Raw genomic sequence first — 22,500 nt, forward strand, 5'->3', positions numbered from 1 at the left:
CTTATATAAGTGTTATAATGAAGGCAACACATGATGTAAGTGTCTATTTTAGCTATATTAGCCTACTATCAAAATTATTTTAAAAGTCTTATATAAGTGTTGTAATGAAGGCAACACATGATGTAAGTGTCTATATTAGCCTACTATCATAATTGCTTTAAAAGTCTTATATAAGTGTTATAATGAAGGCAAAACGTGATGTAAGTGTCTATAATAGCTATATTAGCCTACTATCAAAATGACTGTAAAAGTCTTATATAAGTGTTATAATGAAGGCAACACGTGATGTAAGTGTCTATATTAGCTATATGAGCCTACTATCAAAATGACTTTAAAAGTCTTATATAAGTGTTATAATGAAGGCAACACGTGATGTAAGTGTCGATATTAGCCTACTATCAAAATGACTTTAAAAGTCTTGTATAAGTGTTATAATGAAGGCAACACATGATGTGTCTATAATAGCTATATTAGCCTACTATCAAAATGACTTTAAAAGTTGTATATAAGTGTTATAATGAAGGCAACACGTGATGTGTCTATATTAGCTATATTAGCCTACTATCAAAATGACTTTATAAGTGTTATAATGAAGGCAACATGTGATGTAAGTGTCTATATTTGCTATATTAGCCTACTATGATAATTACTTTAAAAGTCTTATATAAGTGTTATAATGAAGGCAACACATGATGTAAGTGTCTATATTAACTATATTAGCCTACTATCAAAATTACTTTAAAAGTCTTATATAAGTATTATAATGAAGGCAAACACGTGATGTAAGTGTCTATATTAGCTATATTAGCCTACTATCAAAGTTACTTTAAAAGTCTTATATAAGTGTTATAATGAAGGCAAAACGTGATGTAAGTGTCTATATTAGCTATAATAGCCTACTATCAAAATGTCTATGTGTCGCAGGTTGACGCAAATCTTTGTTGACAGAAATGTTGAAATGTAATATTTATTCTGCACATTTTTACAACATTGTGAGACATTAGTAAAATTTCTCAGAGGGTGAGATAACTCCTGGAAATGACTGGTTTAGAATGGCCAAAGGTGTATATATAGATGTGTGTGTGTCCAAGTTAAAGGAAACGGCTAGTGAATATATTAAAATATTTGCTGTGGTCTGGAACAATGTGGCACACAAACAACTAACAGACACGTAGCCAGTATTACATACAGATAATGTGTCATGAAACATGGAAACAATTTAACTAAATACACAGAGGACATAAGTAAAGGAAATTAAATATACCTACAAACGAGGCATAGTGATGCAATATGTACATACAGCTAGCCTAAATAGCATGTTAGCATCGATTAGCTTGCTGTCATGCAGTGACCGCATATGCCTGATTAGCACTCCAACAAGTCGATAACATCAACAAAGCTCGCCTTTGTGCATTCGGGCACAGCATAAAACACTTGGTGGACAAAATGAGACAAAGGAGTGACATAAAACACGCCTTTCCGCGGCAGCGTCGGAGAAAGTCGCACACGTCAACAAGCTGTTGAGTCGCAGTCCACACAGCGGTGAGTTCAAGTGGCGCTGAAATTAGTAGGACAAAACGGCGCTCATCGGTGAGGCATGAACACAAACATATTAAACAGTGGGATTTCAAACAATTAGGAATAGATAGATAGATAGTACTTTATTGATTCCTTCAGGAGAGTTCCCTCAGGAAAATTAAAATGTTTGTGTCGTGTTTGTCCTCCTACACCAGGGGTCGGCAGCCCAAAATGTTGAAAGAGCCATATTGGACCAAAAATACAAAAACCAATCTGTCCGGAGCCGCAAAAAATTAAAAGCCATATTACATGTATCATGAGATATACATTTAATTAAGAGGACTTAAAGGAAACTAAATGACCTAAAAAAAACTACAAATGAGGCATAATGATGCAATATGTACATATCGCTAGCCTAAATAGCATGTTAGCATCGATTAGCTTGCAGTCAGACAGTGACCAAATATGTCTGATTAGCACTCGACACAAGTCAATAACATCAACAAAACTCACCTTTGTGCACTCATGCACAACGCTAAAAGTGTGGTGGACAAAATGAGACAGAAAAAGAAGTGGCATAAAACACGTCCTAGAAAGTCGGAGAAAGTTATACATGTAAACAAACTATACGGTGAGTTCAAGGACCGCCAAAATTAGTAGGACAAAACGGCGCTCGCCAAATACTCGAATCAGTGAAGCATGTTTAATATAAACAGTGTGCTTTATAACAATTAGGGAGGTTTGTGTCATGTTTGTCCTCCTACAGAAATCATACTAAAACAAAAAAATAGATTTTTTTTTCCCCTCATCTTTTTCCATTCTTCATACATTTTTTAAAAATCTCCAGAGAGCCACTAGGGCGGCGCTAAAGAGCCGCGGGTTGCCGACCCCCGTCCTACACAAATTATATTATATTACAACAAAAACATTTTTCATTCCATTTTTTTTCCCCCATTTCCATACATTTTTGAAAAAGCTCCATGGAGCCATCAAATGCCATCAAACTAAAGCCTTTTTTCGTTTTGTAACGTTGAGATATAAATGTACACATTTATAGAGGGAAGCCTAATAATTCAACAAGTTCTTACTTTGGTGTGGCTTTGTAAGCGTCGGTGAAGTGCGGATCGTACATTTTGTCTTCAAAGGCAACAAATGCGAGCAATCGGGAAATGAGAACAACATTTGACCAAAAACTGTTTTAGTCCCTCTTATCGCATGTTAAAACTTGTTTTATTTGTTGTGTTACTCAACTTGTGCTCCAACATGTTCTTTGGTCTTAACAGAACAACCCGTGGGTGGCATGATGGCAATAAAGAGAATATTAGTGTGTTGGAAGTCACAATAACAACACTGTTCCTTGCTTCCCTTCAGCAATACATACAGTATCTTTAGTTGTTTGAAACACAGCATGCACATTCTTGAACCGTGTGATCAATTGTTTTATACGACATACAGTGTTGACGCTAGGAATTTTCAAAATGGGGTCCCAGGGACCCCACTTTTTTGTAAGCGTCTTGAAAACAAATGATAAATGCATGCATTATCCTGTTATATCTCACATTCCAGTGTTTCCCACACATTCATTTATTTGTGGCGGCCCGCAACAAAATAATTACGTCCGCCACAAATAAATAAACATTTTTAAAACATTATTTATTTATTTATTTTATTTTTTTGTCCTCTCCAGCTTCTCAGGCAAATCATATAGTTGATGTAGATGCCCATATCGGCTGTTCAGATTTACTTTACAAAAGAGAAGTGTAGGATACTTCTCTTGTTGCCTTATTTGTATTTGACTTTATTAAATGTATTTATATTTGAAACACAACATGTGTATATTACAAAGGGTGCAAAGTCTGCAGGCAGTAGGAAACACATGGTTAAGTGTAGGGAGTAAAACTGATGGCAGTCTAAAGTTCAAGATTTTTGGAGCTCTTTGTGCAGTGGATCAGGTGTTTGATGAAGCTCTGTGTCTATCTACCACCACTACTGTTTTCTGTTTATTTGTTACTGACTGTGGCAGGACACCTCTGCCTCTGTTTCACTTTATGTTGCTGGTAAATAATATGGTTGTGGTAGTAGGCTAAAGTTAAATTATTTAGTATGCATTAATTAAAGGGGCAGAGCTTTGAGACATTTTAGCTTATATATTTTTTGTAAGAACCACAATTAATAAATATATTTCAGTGAATAACTTATTGTTCAAATCTGTATATAAATATGTACATAAAGTGTTGTAATTATATTGTAAAATGGGTGGATGGATGGATGGATGGACGTTTAAAACAAAACTGTTATTATTATTAGGGATGTCCGATAATGGCTTTTTGCCGATATCCGATATTCCGATATTGTCCAACTCTTTAATTACCGATACCGATATCAACCGATACCGATATCAACCGATATATGCAGTCGTGGAATTAACACATTATTATGCCTAATATGGACAACCAGGTATGGTGAAGATAAGGTACTTTGTAAAAAAATTAGTAAAATAAGATAAATAAATTAAAAACATTTTCTTGAATAAAAAAGAAAGTACAACAATATAAAAACAGTTACATAGAAACTAGTAATGAATGAAAATTAGTAAAATTAACTGTTAAAGGTTAGTACTATTAGTGGACCAGCAGCACGCACAATCATGTGTGCTTACGGACTGTATCCCTTGCAGACTGTATTGATATATATTGATATATAATGTAGGAACCAGAATATTAATAACAGAAAGAAACAACCCTTTTGTGTGAATGAGTGTAAATGGGGGAGGGAGGTTTTTTGGGTTGGTGCACTAATTGTAAGTGTATCTTGTGTTTTTTATGTTGATTTAACTAAAAAAAACAAAAAAACGATACCGATAATAAAAAAAAAAAAGATTCCGATATTACATTTTAACGCATATATCGGCCGATATTATCGGACATCTCTAATTAGTAAGTATACATTTTTTGAGCCTTTTTAGAGAAAATCAAATCATTGTAGTAAATTATGCAAGTTACTCGATGATGTCATGGTGACCACGCCCATAGCCACGCCCCCACCGCCACAGGTACCTTGGCAGTTTATGGGAAACACTGCATTCTATATCGTGTTTTGGAAAAAGGTTGTCATAAACGTTACTTAATTCATTTAAAGAAATAATACAAAAGAAAACACATTTTTATGCATATGTAAATGTATTCAGTTATAAACATGCATTCACTTTCTTCTTTCCTTCATGGATCTAAACCAGACCTGGGCAAATTAAGGCCCGGGGGCCGCATGTGGCCCGTTAAGATTTTTATTCTGGCCCACCGGGCATTCCCAAATATTTTTTTTAAATAATATTGTCAATATTCAGTGTTTTATCGTTCATAGTTGATATTGTAAATCCCACATTCTTTATTTACATGTATATTCTGGGTGTCTCATTCAGTAACAAAAATGTAAAATTCCATTCGTTTTTTTCAGGCGGTCCCTCATAACGTTTTTAGCTTTCAATCAGACATTATTGTGAGGTTTTGTATTAGTGTTCCTAAAAACAGACACATTTTTTTCTCTAAATGTGGCCCCCCGAGGAAAAATAATTGCCCAGGCCTGATCTAAACTTTACCGCTGCCGGTACTTTTTTCTATATTTTTGTTTAATAAGTTGTAGGTGTATTTATTTCAGTATAAAAGTGTAAAAAGTGTTTTGCTTGGGTCATGAAATGATGATAATGGTGTGCCAGGGCATACATGCATTATTTATTTAACGCTTAAATCTCTAGAGTCTACATCAACTTCAGATCTATTTGTCAATATTAAGTTTATTTTTTTTCATTTGTTTTGTGCCCTTTTTGTCAAAGAAAACTATGTTTTTTTTATGGCAAAATATGCAAAATCTTCCACAAAAAAATATTTTTAAAGCGGAATATTAAATGTGAAGTAATCGGAGCCTAGGATAGATCAATAATTCATAATAACATTGATTAAAAAAAGCGATAATTGATTAAAAAAAAGCTATAATCGATTAAAAAACAAACAAACTGGAGTTTTGACCCGGAGAAGGCAGGGTCGGTTAAAAAAAAAAAAAATCTGGGTCCCGGGACTTCGGGAAATATGCGTTCTTTCTGATTTCAATGCGTAAAAAGACACAAAAAGTGCATAATCGCCAACAGTGACATAAATGACCTTTTGTGAAAAGCATACATATTTTTTGTGTCTTTTTCAAAACAATTCCAGACCTCCATTGCAGAGAGGCAGCTCCTTCACCTTTCTTACCCCAGGGACACCTTGGGACTTCAGTCTGGTGAGATCATGTCGATGTACCGCAACAGTTGTGCTCATCAGATCAGAGCCGTGAAAACTAACCCATCTCTAATTGTTGTGTCACCAAAGAAGAGGAAACGCAAAGAGAAGGACGAAGACACGGTCAGCTTGTCCAGTTTCGACCTGAAGGTGAGGGCCTAGACATTTTTAGTTATGGTGTCTTGTCTTGAAAGTGTCCAGGGGTTTTTCATCCCTCCTCATAATGACTCATAACTGTGTTATTAAAACTAATCCTAAAATTGGTGTGGCTCTCACCTGAAGAGTCATTAAACAGGTTTTAACACGTTTTAACCTGGTGCTGCACATTTCTTTCGGTTTTTCAAATTCAAAATGTTGATATTCTTTTTCTTTTTTTTGTTTGTTTTTAAACTCCCGAACTTTTTGTCCGACACACCTACAGAGGAATATTATTGCTACATTTGACAGAAAAATAGTGAAGTCAAAGTGTTCAGACTACATTTTAAAATATTTTTTATATAGTTAAAAAAAACGTTTTAGATTTAAAAAAAAAAAAAAAAAACATCTTAAATATGCATTGTTTTAATTTTATTTCTATTTTTAAAATATATATGTACGAACCCCAAAACCAGTGAAGTTGGCACGTTGTGTAAATGGTAAATAAAAACGGAATACAATGATTTCCAAATCCTTTTCAACCTATATTCAATGAAATAGACCGCAAAGACAAGATATTTAACGTTTGTTATTTTCTGCAAATATTAGCTCATTTGGAATTTGATGCCTGCAACATGTTTGAAAAAAGCTGGCACAAGTGGCAAAAAAAAAGACTGAGAAAGTTGAGGAATGCTCATCAAAACACTTATTTGGAACATCCCACAGGTGAACAGGCTAATTGGGAACAGGTGGGTGTAGGGGTGTAACGGTACACACAAATTTCGGTTCGGTACGTACACTACCGTTCAAAAGTTTGGGGTCACATTGAAATGTCCTTATTTTTGAAGGAAAAGCACTGTACTTTTCAATGAAGATAACTTTAAACTAGTCTTAACTTTAAAGAAATACACTCTATACATTGCTAATGTGGTAAATGACTATTCTAGCTGCAAATGTCTGGTTTTTGGTGCAATATCGACATAGGTGTATAGAGGCCCATTTCCAGCAACTATCACTCCAGTGTTCTAATGGTACAATGTGTTTGCTCATTGGCTCAGAAGGCTAATTGATGATTAGAAAACCCTTGTGCAATCATGTTCACACTTCTGAAAACAGTTTAGCTCGTTACAGAAGCTACAAAACTGACCTTCCTTTGAGCAGATTGAGTTTCTGGAGCATCACATGTGTGGGGTCAATTAAACGCTGAAAATAGCCAGAAAAAGAGAACTTTCATCTGAAACTCGACAGTCTATTCTTGTTCTTAGAAATGAAGGCTATTCCACAAAATTGTTTGGGTGACCCCAAACTTTTGAACGGTAGTGTACCTCGGTTTAGAGGTCACGGTTCGGTTCATTTTCGGTACAGTAAGAAAACAACAAAATATACATTTTTGGGTTATTTATTTACCAAATTTGTAAACAATGGCTTTATCCTTTTAACATTGGGAACACTATAATAATTCCGCCCACGTTAATCAACATTAAACTGCCTCAAGTTGTTGCTCAGATTAAATAAAATGACCAAATTTTTCTTCTACATATAAAAAGTGCAACATTAAACCGTTTCAAGTCAACTTGTCATGCTTAATGTATTACAGCATTTGGGAAGCCTGTCGTTGATTTATTATGTAAATGTTATATTTTTATCAACATGTGAGAGCAGGGACCCTGCCATTCAAAACTAGGCTGCTCCATTACTAATGATTCATGTAACTATAGCGGAAAAAATGGTACAATAGCAATAGGAGAGACTATTCATCCCTGAACACCATGGAGTTCATGTAGGCTTAATGATGCACTTACATTATTATATCAACTATCAGAGACAGAAACTGTTCATTTAACATAATGTCCTTTTTTGCTGCTTCAACACAGCTCAATCAACACAGAAAAAAGTAAATGGAACTAACAGACAGACAGGGCTTTGCTGTCCGTAACACACACACACACCGCAAAATGAGCTAACGAGAGCTACTTTTTGGGTACTGATTAATGCGAAGGGCTACCAGTTTGATACACACTTAAATAAATTGCCAGAAATAGCCAATTTGCTCAATTTACCTTTAACTCTATGTTATTATTAATAATTAATTATATTTATCTTTGTGGAAACACTGATCATCTTAATGATTGCTCACAATAAATATATATACAAACAGATAAATATCAATATGCAACACTTTCTTTTTATATTTTCTCTAAGTGCACATTTTTCAAATTGAACATTTTCAAATGATCACTTCTAAATTAAATTTTGAAACATAGTTTATCTTCAATTTCGACTCTTTAAAATTCAAAATTCAACCGAAAAAAAGAAGAGAAAAACCAGCAAATTTGAATCTTTTTGAAAAAATTAAAAAAATTATTTATGGAACATCATTAGTAATTTTTCCTGATAAAGATTAATTTTAGAATTTTGATGACATGTTTTAAATAGGTTAAAATCCAATCTGCTATATAACAAATTGGACCAGGCTATATTTCTAACAAAGACAAATCATTAATTCTTCTAGATTTTCCAGAACAAACATTTTAAAAGACATTCAAAAGACTTTGAAATAAGATTTAAATTTGATTCTACAGATTTTCTAGATTTGCCAGAATAATTTTTTTGAATTTTAATCATAATAAGTTCGAACAAATATTTCACAAATATTCTTCGTCGAAAAAACAGAAGCTAAAATGAAGAATTAAATTAAAATTTATTTATTATTCTTTACAATAAAAAAATAAATTTACTTGAACATTGATTTAAATTGTCAGGAAAGAAGAGGAAGGAATTTAAAAGGTATATGTGTTTAAAAATCCTAAAATCATTTTTAAGGTTGTATTTTTTCTCTAAAATTGTCTTTCTGAAAGTTATAAGAAGCAAAGTAAAAAAATAAATTAATTTATTTAAACAAGTGAAGACCAAGTCTTTAAAATATTTTCTTGGATTTTCAAATTCTACTTGAGTTTTGTCTCTCTTACAATTAAAAATGTCGAGCAAAGCGAGACCAGCTTGCTAGTAAATAAATAGAATTTAAAAAATAGAGGCAGCTCACTGGTAAGTGCTGCTATTTGAGCTATTTTTAGAACAGGCCAGCGGGCGACTCAACTGGTCAAAGATGCCCGCGGGCACCGCGTTGGTGACCCCTGGTGTAAAGGATATCACCACACAGACTTCAGAAAACCACTGTCAGTAACTACAATTGGCCGCTACATCTGTAAGTGCAAGGCAAAACTCTACTATGCAAAGCGAAAGCCATTTATCAACAACACCCAGAAACGAGCCCGAGCTCATCTCAGATGGACTGATGCAAAAGAACCAATGTTGTAATAGCGGTAACGAGCATAACGCAGAGCCAGCATTAATAGTGCTGGTGAGTTGATTGTAAACAATAGTACAGCAGGTGTGACGCGCATGAATTCCACATGTGTTGATTTTCTCAGGAACCCACTAACAAGCGGGTGAGGCCACTCGCTCGAGTCTCCTCTCTGGTCAACTTCATATCTCCATCCAAGAATGGGGCCGTGCGACGTTTTGGTCAGACTATCCAGGTAACGCCAGTCTGATCACTGTAAGTATGTGGTGATTTTTGGGGCGTGTTTCATTCAACTTCTGTGTCCAGTCCATGTCCATGCGTGGGGATTCCAAGTCTCCCGGCGCGTCCCTCAAGGGCGGCGGCAGAGTTCCAGGCCCCACGCCCACCAAGCGCCGGAACAGCACGTTGTGGTCGGAGACGCTGGGCGTTCACCAGAAGAGCTCGTTCTCCTCCAAGGAGATCAAGAGACAAGAGGTATGTCTTTGCACCGACGGTTACATAAATTACGTTTGTGGCGCCCCCTGTGGGTTGTGGTCAAAATGCTTTGGAGGACAAACTGGGATGTCCTCAGAGTTTTATAATAATGCAGACGTTTTAGTTTTTCAACAGTTCTGGCTCAAATTCTAAACACTTGTTTCTCAGCTCCCTTTAAAGAGAACATGAACTTTTTTAGGGAATTTTGCCTACCGTTCACAATCATTATGACAGACAAGAAGACAAAAGTTTTTAGGTTTTTTTTGCTTTCTGACATATAAAAATCGGCTTGTTCTAGGTAGCTAGCAATAAAGCTCATAGGAGCAATCAATTCAACCTCTAAATCACTTTAAAAATGCATTCAAAAACCCTCAACAATACTTCATTTACGTTCCGTAACCTGTATAATAACCAAACTGTAACAACATTGTTATTGTCAGAGTGAACTGTAGCGTACTAACACATCGGCGTGCTACGGTATTAGCCGTAAAAGCTAAATACGGCAAGAGATAAGCTAGCTTCTACGTCAGCACGAAATGCGTTTAAGTTTGTAATGCACAACACATTGCGATAGGACAACAATCTGTACTGACTGAAAAACATTAACAATCATATTACAGTATCTGTAAAGTATTAGCCCACATTTCGTTTTTTGTTGGTACACAGCTAGCCAGACAGTGTATGTCCTGTAGATTTACAGACAGTTGTCTGTTTGGTCCAGCTGGCCAGGTACGTTTTTTTCCGGAATATTTGGGGTCAGCACTCTATTTATGTCGAAATAGCTTGTCTCCAAATCCCACATTTCAGCTTTGTGTCATGCCGACCTCACTCTCTCGGCTTCCGTCTGCTCCAACGTTCCACAACACTGTGATAGAACACCAATCTGTACTGAGTGAAAAAAATGAACAATCATATTACAGTATCTGTAAAGTATTATTTCATGTTTTGTTTGTACTCAGCTAGCAAGACAATGTATGTACTGTAGTTCTAATAACACGCATGATGTGCTGTGTGTATCATGATCGCTATAAAGTGTGACTCACTCAATGGACAGTTGTCTGTTTGGTCCAGCTGGCCGGGGACGTTTTTTTCCGGAATATTTGGGGCCAGCACTCTATTTATGTCGAAATAGCTTGTCTCCAAATCCCACATTTCAGCTTTGTGTCATGCCGACCTCACTCTCTCGGCTTCCGTCTGCTCCAACGTTCCACAACACTGTGATAGAACACCAAACTGTACTGACTGAAAAAATGAACAATCATATTACAGTATCTGTAAAGTATTATTTCATTTTCGTTTGTACTCAGCTAGCCAGACAGTGTATATACTGTAGTTCTAATAACACGCATTATGTGCTGCATGTATCATGATCGATATAAAGTGTGACTCACTCAATGGACAGTTGTCTGTTTGGTCCAGCTGGCCGGGGACGTTTTTTTCCGAAATATTTGGGGTCAGCACTCCATTTATGTCGAAATAGCTTGTCTCCAAATCCCACATTTCAGCATCGTGTCATGCCGAGCTCACTCTCTCGGCTTCCGTCTGCTCCAACGTTCCACAACACCGTGATAGAACACCAATCTGTACTGAGTGAAAAAAATGAACAATCATATTACAGTATCTGTAAAGTATTATTTCATTTTCGTTTGTACTCAGCTAGCCAGACAGTGTATATACTGTAGTTATAATAACACGCATGATGTGCTGCGTGTATCATGATCGATATAAAGTGTGACTCACTCAATGGACAGTTGTCTGTTTGGTCCAGCTGGCCGGGGACGTTTTTTTCCGGAATATTTGGGGTCAGCACTCCATTTATGTCGAAATAGCTTGTCTCCAAATCCCACATTTCAGCATCGTGTCATGCCGAGCTCACTCTCTCGGCTTCCGTCTGCTCCAACGTTCCACAACACTGTGATAGAACACCAATCTGTACTGAGGGAAAAAAATGAACAATCATATTACAGTATCTGTAAAGTATTATTTCATGTTTTGTTTGTACTCAGCTAGCCAGACAGTGTATATACTGTAGTTATAATAACACGCATGATGTGCTGCGTGTATCATGATCGATATAAAGTGTGACTCACTCAATGGACAGTTGTCTGTTTGGTCCAGCTGGCCGGGGACATTTTTTTCCGGAATATTTGGGGTCAGCACTCCATTTATGTCGAAATAGCTTGTCTCCAAATCCCACATTTCAGCTTTGTGTCATGCCGAGCTCACTCTCTCGGCTTCCGTCTGCTCCAACGTTCCACAACACTGTGATAGAACACCAATCTGTACTGAGTGAAAAAAATGAACAATCATATTACAGTATCTGTAAAGTATTATTTCATTTTCGTTTGTACTCAGCTAGCCAGACAGTGTATATACTGTAGTTATAATAACACGCATGATGTGCTGCGTGTATCATGATCGATATAAAGTGTGACTCACTCAATGGACAGTTGTCTGTTTGGTCCAGCTGGCCGGGGACGTTTTTTTCCGGAATATTTGGGGTCAGCACTCCATTTATGTCGAAATAGCTTGTCTCCAAATCCCACATTTCAGCATCGTGTCATGCCGAGCTCACTCTCTCGGCTTCCGTCTGCTCCAACGTTCCACAACACTGTGATAGAACACCAATCTGTACTGAGGGAAAAAAATGAACAATCATATTACAGTATCTGTAAAGTATTATTTCATGTTTTGTTTGTACTCAGCTAGCCAGACAGTGTATATACTGTAGTTATAATAACACGCATGATGTGCTGCGTGTATCATGATCGATATAAAGTGTGACTCACTCAATGGACAGTTGTCTGTTTGGTCCAGCTGGCCGGGGACGTTTTTTCCGGAATATTTGGGGTCAGCACTCTATTTATGTCGAAATAGCTTGTCTCCAAATCCCACATTTCAGCTTTGTGTCATGCTGACCTCATTCTCTCGGCTTCCGTCTGCTCCAACGTTCCACAACACTGTGATAGATCACCAATCTGTACTGAGTGAAAAAAATGAACAATCATATTACAGTATCTGTAAAGTATTATTTCATGTTTTGTTTGTACTCAGCTAGCCAGACAGTGTATATACTGTAGTTCTAATAACACGCATGATGTGCTGTGTGTATCATGATCGATATAAAGTGTGACTCACTCAATGGACAGTTGTCTGTTTGGTCCAGCTGGCCGGGGACGTTTTTTTCCGGAATATTTGGGGTCAGCACTCCATTTATGTCGAAATAGCTTGTCTCCAAATCCCACATTTCAGCATCGTGTCATGCCGAGCTCACTCTCTCGGCTTCCGTCAGCTCCAACGTTCCACAACACTGTGATAGAACACCAATCTGTACTGACTGAAAAAAATGAACAATCATATTACAGTATCTGTAAAGTATTATTTCATGTTTTGTTTGTACTCAGCTAGCCAGACAGTGTATATACTGTAGTTCTAATAACATGCATGATGTGCTGCATGTATCATGATCGATATAAAGTGTGACTCACTCAATGGACAGTTGTCTGTTTGGTCCAGCTGGCCGGGGACATTTTTTTCCGGAATATTTGGGGTCAGCACTCCATTTATGTCGAAATAGCTTGTCTCCAAATCCCACATTTCAGCTTTGTGTCATGCCGAGCTCACTCTCTCGGCTTCCGTCTGCTCCAACGTTCCACAACACTGTGATAGAACACCAATCTGTACTGAGTGAAAAAAATGAACAATCATATTACAGTATCTGTAAAGTATTATTTCATTTTCGTTTGTACTCAGCTAGCCAGACAGTGTATATACTGTAGTTATAATAACACGCATGATGTGCTGCGTGTATCATGATCGATATAAAGTGTGACTCACTCAATGGACAGTTGTCTGTTTGGTCCAGCTGGCCGGGGACGTTTTTTTCCGGAATATTTGGGGTCAGCACTCCATTTATGTCGAAATAGCTTGTCTCCAAATCCCACATTTCAGCATCGTGTCATGCCGAGCTCACTCTCTCGGCTTCCGTCTGCTCCAACGTTCCACAACACTGTGATAGAACACCAATCTGTACTGAGGGAAAAAAATGAACAATCATATTACAGTATCTGTAAAGTATTATTTCATGTTTTGTTTGTACTCAGCTAGCCAGACAGTGTATATACTGTAGTTATAATAACACGCATGATGTGCTGCGTGTATCATGATCGATATAAAGTGTGACTCACTCAATGGACAGTTGTCTGTTTGGTCCAGCTGGCCGGGGACGTTTTTTCCGGAATATTTGGGGTCAGCACTCTATTTATGTCGAAATAGCTTGTCTCCAAATCCCACATTTCAGCTTTGTGTCATGCTGACCTCATTCTCTCGGCTTCCGTCTGCTCCAACGTTCCACAACACTGTGATAGATCACCAATCTGTACTGAGTGAAAAAAATGAACAATCATATTACAGTATCTGTAAAGTATTATTTCATGTTTTGTTTGTACTCAGCTAGCCAGACAGTGTATATACTGTAGTTATAATAACACGCATGATGTGCTGTGTGTATCATGATCGATATAAAGTGTGACTCACTCAATGGACAGTTGTCTGTTTGGTCCAGCTGGCCGGGGACGTTTTTTTCCGGAATATTTGGGGTCGGCACTCCATTTATGTCGAAATAGCTTGTCTCCAAATCCCACATTTCAGCATTGTGTCATGCCGACCTCACTCTCTCGGCTTCCGTCAGCTCCAACGTTCCACAACACTGTGATAGAACACCAATCTGTACTGAGGGAAAAAAATGAACAATCATATTACAGTATCTGTAAAGTATTATTTCATTTTCGTTTGTACTCAGCTAGCCAGACAGTGTATATACTGTAGTTATAATAACACGCATGATGTGCTGCGTGTATCATGATCGATATAAAGTGTGACTCACTCGATGGACAGTTGTCTGTTTGGTCCAGCTGGCCGGGGACGTTTTTTTCCGGAATATTTGGGGTCAGCACTCTATTTATGTCGAAATAGCTTGTCTCCAAATCCCACATTTCAGCTTTGTGTCATGCCGACCTCACTCTCTCGGCTTCCGTCTGCCCCAACGTTCCACAAGACTGTGATAGAACACCAATCTGTACTGAGTGAAAAAAATGAACAATCATATTACAGTATCTGTAAAGTATTATTTCATTTTCGTTTGTACTCAGCTAGCCAGACAGTGTATATACTGTAGTTATAATAACACGCATGATTTGCTGCATGTATCATGATCGATATAAAGTGTGACTCACTCAATGGACAGTTGTCTGTTTGGTCCAGCTGGCCGGGGACGTTTTTTTCCGGAATATTTGGGGTCAGCACTCTATTTATGTCAAAATAGCTTGTCTCCAAATCCCACATTTCAGCTTTGTGTCATGCCGACCTCACTCTCTCGGCTTCCGTCTGCTCCAACGTTCCACAACACTGTGATAGAACACCAAACTGTACTGACTGAAAAAAATGAACAATCATATTACAGTATCTGTAAAGTATTATTTCATGTTTTGTTTGTACTCAGCTAGCCAGACAGTGTATATACTGTAGTTATAATAACACGCATGATGTGCTGCGTGTATCATGATCGATATAAAGTGTGACTCACTCAATGGACAGTTGTCTGTTTGGTCCAGCTGGCCGGGGACGTTTTTTTCCCGGAATATTTGGGGTCAGCACTCCATTTATGTCGAAATAGCTTGTCTCCAAATCCCACATTTCAGCATCGTGTCATGCCGACCTCACTCTCTCGGCTTCCGTCTGCTCCAACGTTCCACAACACTGTGATAGAACACCAATCTGTACTGACTGAAAAAAATGAACAATCATATTACAGTATCTGTAAAGTATTATTTCATGTTTTGTTTGTACTCAGCTAGCAAGACAATGTATATACTGTAGTTATAATAACACGCATGATGTGCTGCGTGTATCATGATCAATATTAAAGTGACTCACTCGATGGACAGTTGTTCGTCTGGTCCAGCTGGCCGGCGATGTTTCCTGTTTATTTTGGGTAAGCACTCCATTTATGTCGAAATAGCTTGTCTCCAAGTTCCATATTTATAGCGTCAAAATCGCGTTCATCTCCTTCTCTCGGGCTACCATCTGGTTCAAAGATTTCAGTGTGTGTATGAGTACTTATTGAGTACATTTATGAATACCGCGACAATAGTGATGAATTTGGCTACAATAGCTGGTGTGTGTGACCCGTCTTCTTCTCCTCCTCCAGGCAATTTATGAGCTCTTCAGGGGAGAGCAGGATCTCATCGAAGATCTCCAACTTGCACGAAAGGTTTCCCCGACACGATGGAATAAAACCGATGTGTCCTCATTTGTGTCCGTTTGCTGATGAGCTGCCTTTGCTTTGCTCAGGCTTACCATGACCCCATGCTCAAGCTCTGCATCATGACAGAGGAGGAACTGGCCCACATCTTTGGGGACCTGGACGCCTACATCCCCCTGCACCAAGGTAAGGAAAGACTCTGGTTAAAAAGTGCAAGGAGAATAGAAGACAATATACATGACATTTTTCCATCTGTAGTCGAAAATCCATCTTTTTTATCTCTGTAAAAATATTTTTTAAAAATGTGTTAAAATCTTGATCCGTCTCTTTGCCATACCTGCCAACAACTACGGTTTTCCCGTAATGAGTACGGTTTTTGATAATCCAGTGGTAAAAAGTAAGGTTTTTCATTTAAAATTTGATTATCGTATTTTCCAGACTATAAGGCGCACTGCCGATGAATGGTCTATTTTTGATCTGTTTTCATATATAAGGCGCATCGGATTATAGGGCGCATTAAAGGGGTCATATTATTTATTTTTTTCTAAATGTAAAAGACTTCCTTGTGGTCTACATAACTTGTAATGGTGGTTCTTTGGTCAAAATGTTGCATAGATGATGTTTTACAGATCATCTTCAAATCGCTTTCTGACAGTCGTTTTGTGGGCGGGTCTTATTTATGTGGCTCATTTTTGACAGCGTCTTCCCCCCGCCATCTTTGTTGTAGCGGTGTAGCGTGCAAGGACGGGAGTGGAAGAAGTGTCAAAAGATGGCGCTAACTGTTTTGATGACATTCAGACTTTACTTCCATCAATAACGGAGCAGCATCTCCTCATCCGGAAACAACAACACCGGAAACGTGTCCCGTGGAAAAACCGTCCGACCGGAACTCTCTAATAACTAAAGTTCCTTGGGTGAATAATGTAAACTCACTACACCGGTATGTTTTAGCGCTTTCATAGCGAGTTTACTGACAGATATAAGTAGGGATGATGTTTGATAATAAATTATACGAGTTCGAGCCTATTATCGAATCCTCTTATCGAACCGATTCCTTATCGATTCTCTTATCGAATCCAGATAGGTTGTTGTATATGGAAAAAAACACACAATATTTGGTTTAACAAAAGCTCACTTTTATTTTATAAGAAAAAAATAAAATAAAATGAATAGATAAATATTGATTGTTACCCCCCCTAAAAAAATAAAATAAATAAATATTGACTGTTGTTACCCAAAGTATATTAAGTGGGATTTTTCAGAAAAACAAATATATACAGTAACACAAAAACAACCTGTCTCTGTGATCACTATAGGTAAATAGCCATGCCTTGAGGCGGTTTTTCCGGTCCATTATTTTTGCTGCTTGTGTGACATCACAGGAAATGACCATATGGCGTGGAATCATTTCCTGTGATGTCCCACAGGGCATTTCTTGTGGGACGGTATTCGTTCCCAGGGATTCGAATAACTAACCAACTCTTTTTCTTTGCTATCGTGGCCTCGATAACGGGAACCGGTTCTCAAAAAGGGATTTGAGTCCATGGAATCGGTTCTTTTCTTATCGAACGGTTCTTTTCTTATCGAACAACCGGGAGAACCGGTTTCGAACATCATCCCTAGATATAAGTAAGAACTTTACACTACTTTATATTAGAAATGGCAACAGCGGAGGATGAATGTCCCATAACAAGAAGATAGAGAAAAAGAAGAAGCTTATCGACTACAAAGGCGGCCTCGCGCAAACTTTCAGGACTTATGCAGATCCCAAATACAGATCAGCAGGTACCAAAAGGTAAGAAAAGTTGCTTTTGCATAATATTGCGAAACAAAACGCCAGATAATGTCTTACCTTATACACACACCATAATAATACTCCTATGTTTAATGCGCAAAAATCTATTAAAATGTTTTAGTACGACTTTGGTAAGCTATGAATCCGCACCGCTTAATGGATTGTCTGCGGATTAAACATAGGAGTATTATTATGGTGTGTGTATAAGGTAAGACATTATCTGGCGTTTTGTTTCGCAATATTATGCAAAAGCAACTTTTCTTACCTTCTGGCACCTGCTGATCTGTATTTGGGATCTAACTGTTTTAATGACATTCAGACTTTACTTCAATCAATACCGGAGCAGCATCTCCTCATCCGGAAACAACACCACCCGAAATGTTTCCCGTGAAAAAAACGTCTGCCTGTAACTCTTAATAACTAAAGTTCCTTGGGTGAATAATGTAGACTCACTACACCGGTATGTTTTAGCGCTCTCATGGCGAGTTCACTGACAGATATAAGTAAGAACTTTACACTACTTTATATTATAAATGGCAACAGCGGAGGATGAATGTCCCATAACAAGAAGATAGAGAAAAAGAAGAAGCTTATCGACTACAAAGGCGGCCTCGCGCAAATTTTCAGGACTTATGCAGATCCCAAATACGGATCAGCAGGTACCAAAAGGTAAGAAAAGTTGCTTTTGCATAATATTGCGAAACAAAACGGCAGATAATGTCTTACCTTATACACACACCATAATAATACTCCTATGCTTACTGCGCCGACAATACATCAAGCGGTGTGGCTCCATAGCTTACCAAAGTCGTACTAAAACATTTCGATAGATTTTTGAGCGCCGTGTGTAATGTTCTATATTTTCAACGGAACATATAAAATGTTGGTGTTTACTTGAGTCATATTGCCATCATAGTGCAGTCTACACGTATCTCTTATGTGTGACTGCCATCTACTGGTCACCATGTACCAAATAAAATAGCTTCGAGGTCGGTAAGCAAAACCCAAATTTTTCCTCACGTTAGGCAGTTATAAGGCGCACTGTTGATTTTTGAGGGGGAAAAATGGATTTTAAGTGCGCCTTATAGTCCGGAAAACACGGTAACTTAAAAATCGAAGCTCCGTAGCGAAACAACTCCACGGGCAGGGTACAACATATACGATGATGATTGGTTGGTTTACGTATAAGAACATCCACGATTGGTTGGTTGTTTACTATGATGAGTCACGATTGGTTAAGATTAGGGCAAAGCATTAGGGACAGGCCAATCAGAGGCAAGATAGGGCGGGTCATGGAACCAGGAAGGGAAATCACAACAGACATCCCAAATGACGAGAAGAGAAGAGGGAATATTCAAGCAGGTGATTTATATATAAAAATAACGAGTGGAAGATGGCCGAGGGATTCTCTTCCTTAGATTTTTCTTTTAGTGTTTTGCCCCCAGACCCCCCCCCCGCTTATTTTCAGTCTTTTTCATTAGGTTCACATCACATGCCCGATGAATGAATTAAAACGTCTTCCTCCTTAGATCTTCTCGTGAAGCTGACAGAAGGAACAGGCTCCGACGGGACAGTCGCTCAGATAGGAGAGACGATGATCGACTGGGTAAGACAGCACCTTGTCGCCCGTCACTGCGTGACCCAGACCGTCCACGTGTTCCTCCCGACTGCAGCTCCCAGGCCTGAACGCCTACAAGAACTACTGCAGCAACCAGCTGGCAGCCAAGGCGCTGCTGGACCAGAAGAAGCAGGACCGCCATGTGCAGGACTTCCTCCAGCGCTGCCTGGAGTCGCCCTTCAGCAGGAAGCTGGACCTGTGGAGCTTCCTGGACATCCCCCGCTCGCGCCTGGTCAAATACCCGCTGCTGCTGAGAGAGATCCTCCGACACACTCCCGCGGACCACCAGGACGTGGCCAGCCTGGAGAGAGCTGTACGTGCTTATTTCCTCTAATAGTGGCCTCCCAAATTAGGGTAGTACTTAAATGTGGGACAGTCAAGTCTCGAAAAATAATAGATTTATTACAATGCATATTTTAAATATGTATTAGTGTTTATTTAAAGGCAAAACATACAGTTTTAAATACTTATACATTTAATAAATTATTTAAGTTTAGAATTATAATATAGAATTGTTCCATACAGAATATGTGTGTATATATATGTATATATATATATATTAGGGCTGCAACATCTAATCGATTAAAATCGATGATTAAAATAGTTGCCGATTAATTTAGTCATCGATTCGTTGGATCTATGCTATGCGCATGCGCAGAGTTTTTTTTTTTTGTTTTTGTTTTTTTTAATTAAAAAAAAATATATATATATATATATATATATATTTTTTTTTTTTTAAATAAACCTTTATTTATTAACTGCAACATTTACAAACGGCTGAGAAACAATAATCAAAATAAGTATGGAGCCAGTATGCTGGTTTTTTTAAATAAAATACTGGATAGGATAGAAATGTAGTTTGTCTCTTTTATCCGATTATTAATCGATTAATCGGAGCAATAATCGACAGATTAATCGATTATCAAATTAATCGTTAGTTGCAGCCCTAATATATATATATAATTAGTCGAGGTTTCTGTGGTTTATCCGTTATACAGTGCTCAATACTGGGGTAGAGCGGAATATATGTTAGGTCAGGAAAAAACACAGAGGCTATTTCATCCCTACAAGCCTGCTAATCAGGGGATTTTATTGAAGTGTCTGTGGTTGTTACATATATATATATAGGGTACATTACATGGGGGTGGGGCTGTGGAGGGAGACGTGGCCAGCGCTGCCTGCAGGAGCAAAGGTCACCGCCTCTGTCCATGGTGCTGAGGACAGAGCGCCATCCGACGGGGGGCGTGGCAGTGCTGACGGCGAGACACGGCTGGCAGGTGATTAGATTTCACAGGTGGTACGTGTTCATCTAATCATCTGTTGTCTTTAACAGTAAGCGGCCGGGAGCAAGGAGGGGAGAGAGGATACGGACGTGACTGAAAAGTCGCGTTCAACTGGAGAGAAAAGTTTTTGTTGAAACATATGCTTGTTAAAACCTGCACGCTGGGCTCCTGTGCCGTGTCTGACAGTGGGACTGCGAGGAAGCAACTTCCGCAGTGGCCATTGTTACACAGTAGTTACACAAGGCACTACTGTGTAACAGTGGCCACACCCCCATGTAATGTAACAACCACAGACACCTCAATAAAAATCCCCTGAAGAGCAGGGAAACCTGCGAAACAGGCTTGTACAGTATAGTAATTAAAATCATAGAACATAAAAATACATAATCAAAATATTTTGTTTACAAAAAATATAGTAATTAGTCATATTACAATATGCATATGTATTTATATATTGTGTATACAGTATATTTATATGTGTATGTATATATATATATAGTGTGGATGTATAAAACATTAAGTATATATGTGTGTGTGTATGCATATTGTGTATATATTTTGTGTGTACGTATATACATATGTATGTATGCATATATTAGGGCTGCAACAACTAATCGATTAAATCGATTAAAATCAATTATAAAAATAGTTGGCGATTAATTTAGTCATCGATTCGTGGGATCTATGCTATGCGCATGCTTTTTTTTTTTTTTTTTTTTAAATAAATTATTATTATTTATTTATTTTTAAATAAACCTTTATTTATAAACTGCAACATGTACAAACAGCTGAGAAACAATAATCAAAATAAGTATGGTGCCAGTACGCTGTTTTTTTTTCAATAAAATACTGGAAAGGATAGAAATGTAGTTCGTCTCTTTTATCCGATTATTAATCGATTAATCAAAGTAATAATCGACAGATTAATCGATTATCAAATTAATCGTTAGTTGCAGCCCTAATATATATATATATATATACACACACACGTTAAAAAAAATAGGCTATTTCATCCCTACAAGCCTGTTTCGCCGGTTTCCCTGCTCTTCAGGGGATTTTATTGACGTGTCTGGGGTTGTTACATATATATAGGGTACATTACATGGGGGTGTGGCCATTGTTACACAGTAGTTACACAAGGCACTACTGTGTAACAAGGGCCACAGACCCTTCAATAAAATCCCCTGAAGAGCAGGGAAATCTGCGAAGCAGGCTTGTAGGGATGAAATAGCCTCTGTGTTTTTTCCTGACCTAACGTGTTTGTATTTACATATATATATGCATACACATAAATATACCGTGTACACAATATATAAACACATATGCATATTGTAATATGACTTATTACTAGGTTTTTTGTAAAGAAAAATATTTTGATTATGTATTTTTATATTCTATGATTTTAATTACTGTACTGTATACAATGATGCATTGTAATATTTTAATTATGTATATTTACTTTTGAAAAGTGTAAGTGATGTGATATAGAATGTGACATACAATAAATGTAATAAACTACATAATATATATTGAAATATTTTTGTGGTAAAAAAATAATAATTTTAGTATTCTAGTATAATTATCAGAACACAATATTGTTTTTGAGAGTACCATAAATGTTGAGAAATATTTTTGGTTCTACAAAATGACACATGAGATTACATATATTGTTTTAGTTTGCAATCATTACTATATAGAAAATGTAGTATTTTTAACAATTTAATAAAAGTGCATTAGCACTAGAGGTAAAATGCCGGGTACCTTCTGTGGTTGAGTTAATACCCTCGAGGAAATGCACCATTTTAGTTTTTTTGTTCCTACTGCTAATTGCTAGATGGTT

The 22,500-nt window shown here is 37.6% G+C and overlaps 1 protein-coding gene across 1 annotated transcript in view; it reads left to right on the top strand.

Moving 5' to 3' along the window:
* The window catches only part of LOC133645833 (neuroepithelial cell-transforming gene 1 protein-like), a 24,598-nt gene that overhangs the window by 1,071 nt on the left and 1,027 nt on the right, over positions 1–22,500 (top strand). The window contains exons 2-9 of the mRNA XM_062040733.1: positions 5,724–5,790; positions 5,880–5,939; positions 9,356–9,463; positions 9,535–9,702; positions 15,911–15,973; positions 16,054–16,150; positions 19,289–19,365; positions 19,433–19,690. Of these exons, the coding sequence (XP_061896717.1) occupies positions 5,724–5,790; positions 5,880–5,939; positions 9,356–9,463; positions 9,535–9,702; positions 15,911–15,973; positions 16,054–16,150; positions 19,289–19,365; positions 19,433–19,690 (898 nt within the window). The remainder of the gene's footprint in view (positions 1–5,723; positions 5,791–5,879; positions 5,940–9,355; positions 9,464–9,534; positions 9,703–15,910; positions 15,974–16,053; positions 16,151–19,288; positions 19,366–19,432; positions 19,691–22,500) is intronic.

Source organism: Entelurus aequoreus, linkage group LG03, assembly GCF_033978785.1.
Source record: "Entelurus aequoreus isolate RoL-2023_Sb linkage group LG03, RoL_Eaeq_v1.1, whole genome shotgun sequence".
In the NCBI taxonomy this organism is placed as follows: Eukaryota; Metazoa; Chordata; class Actinopteri; order Syngnathiformes; family Syngnathidae; genus Entelurus; species Entelurus aequoreus.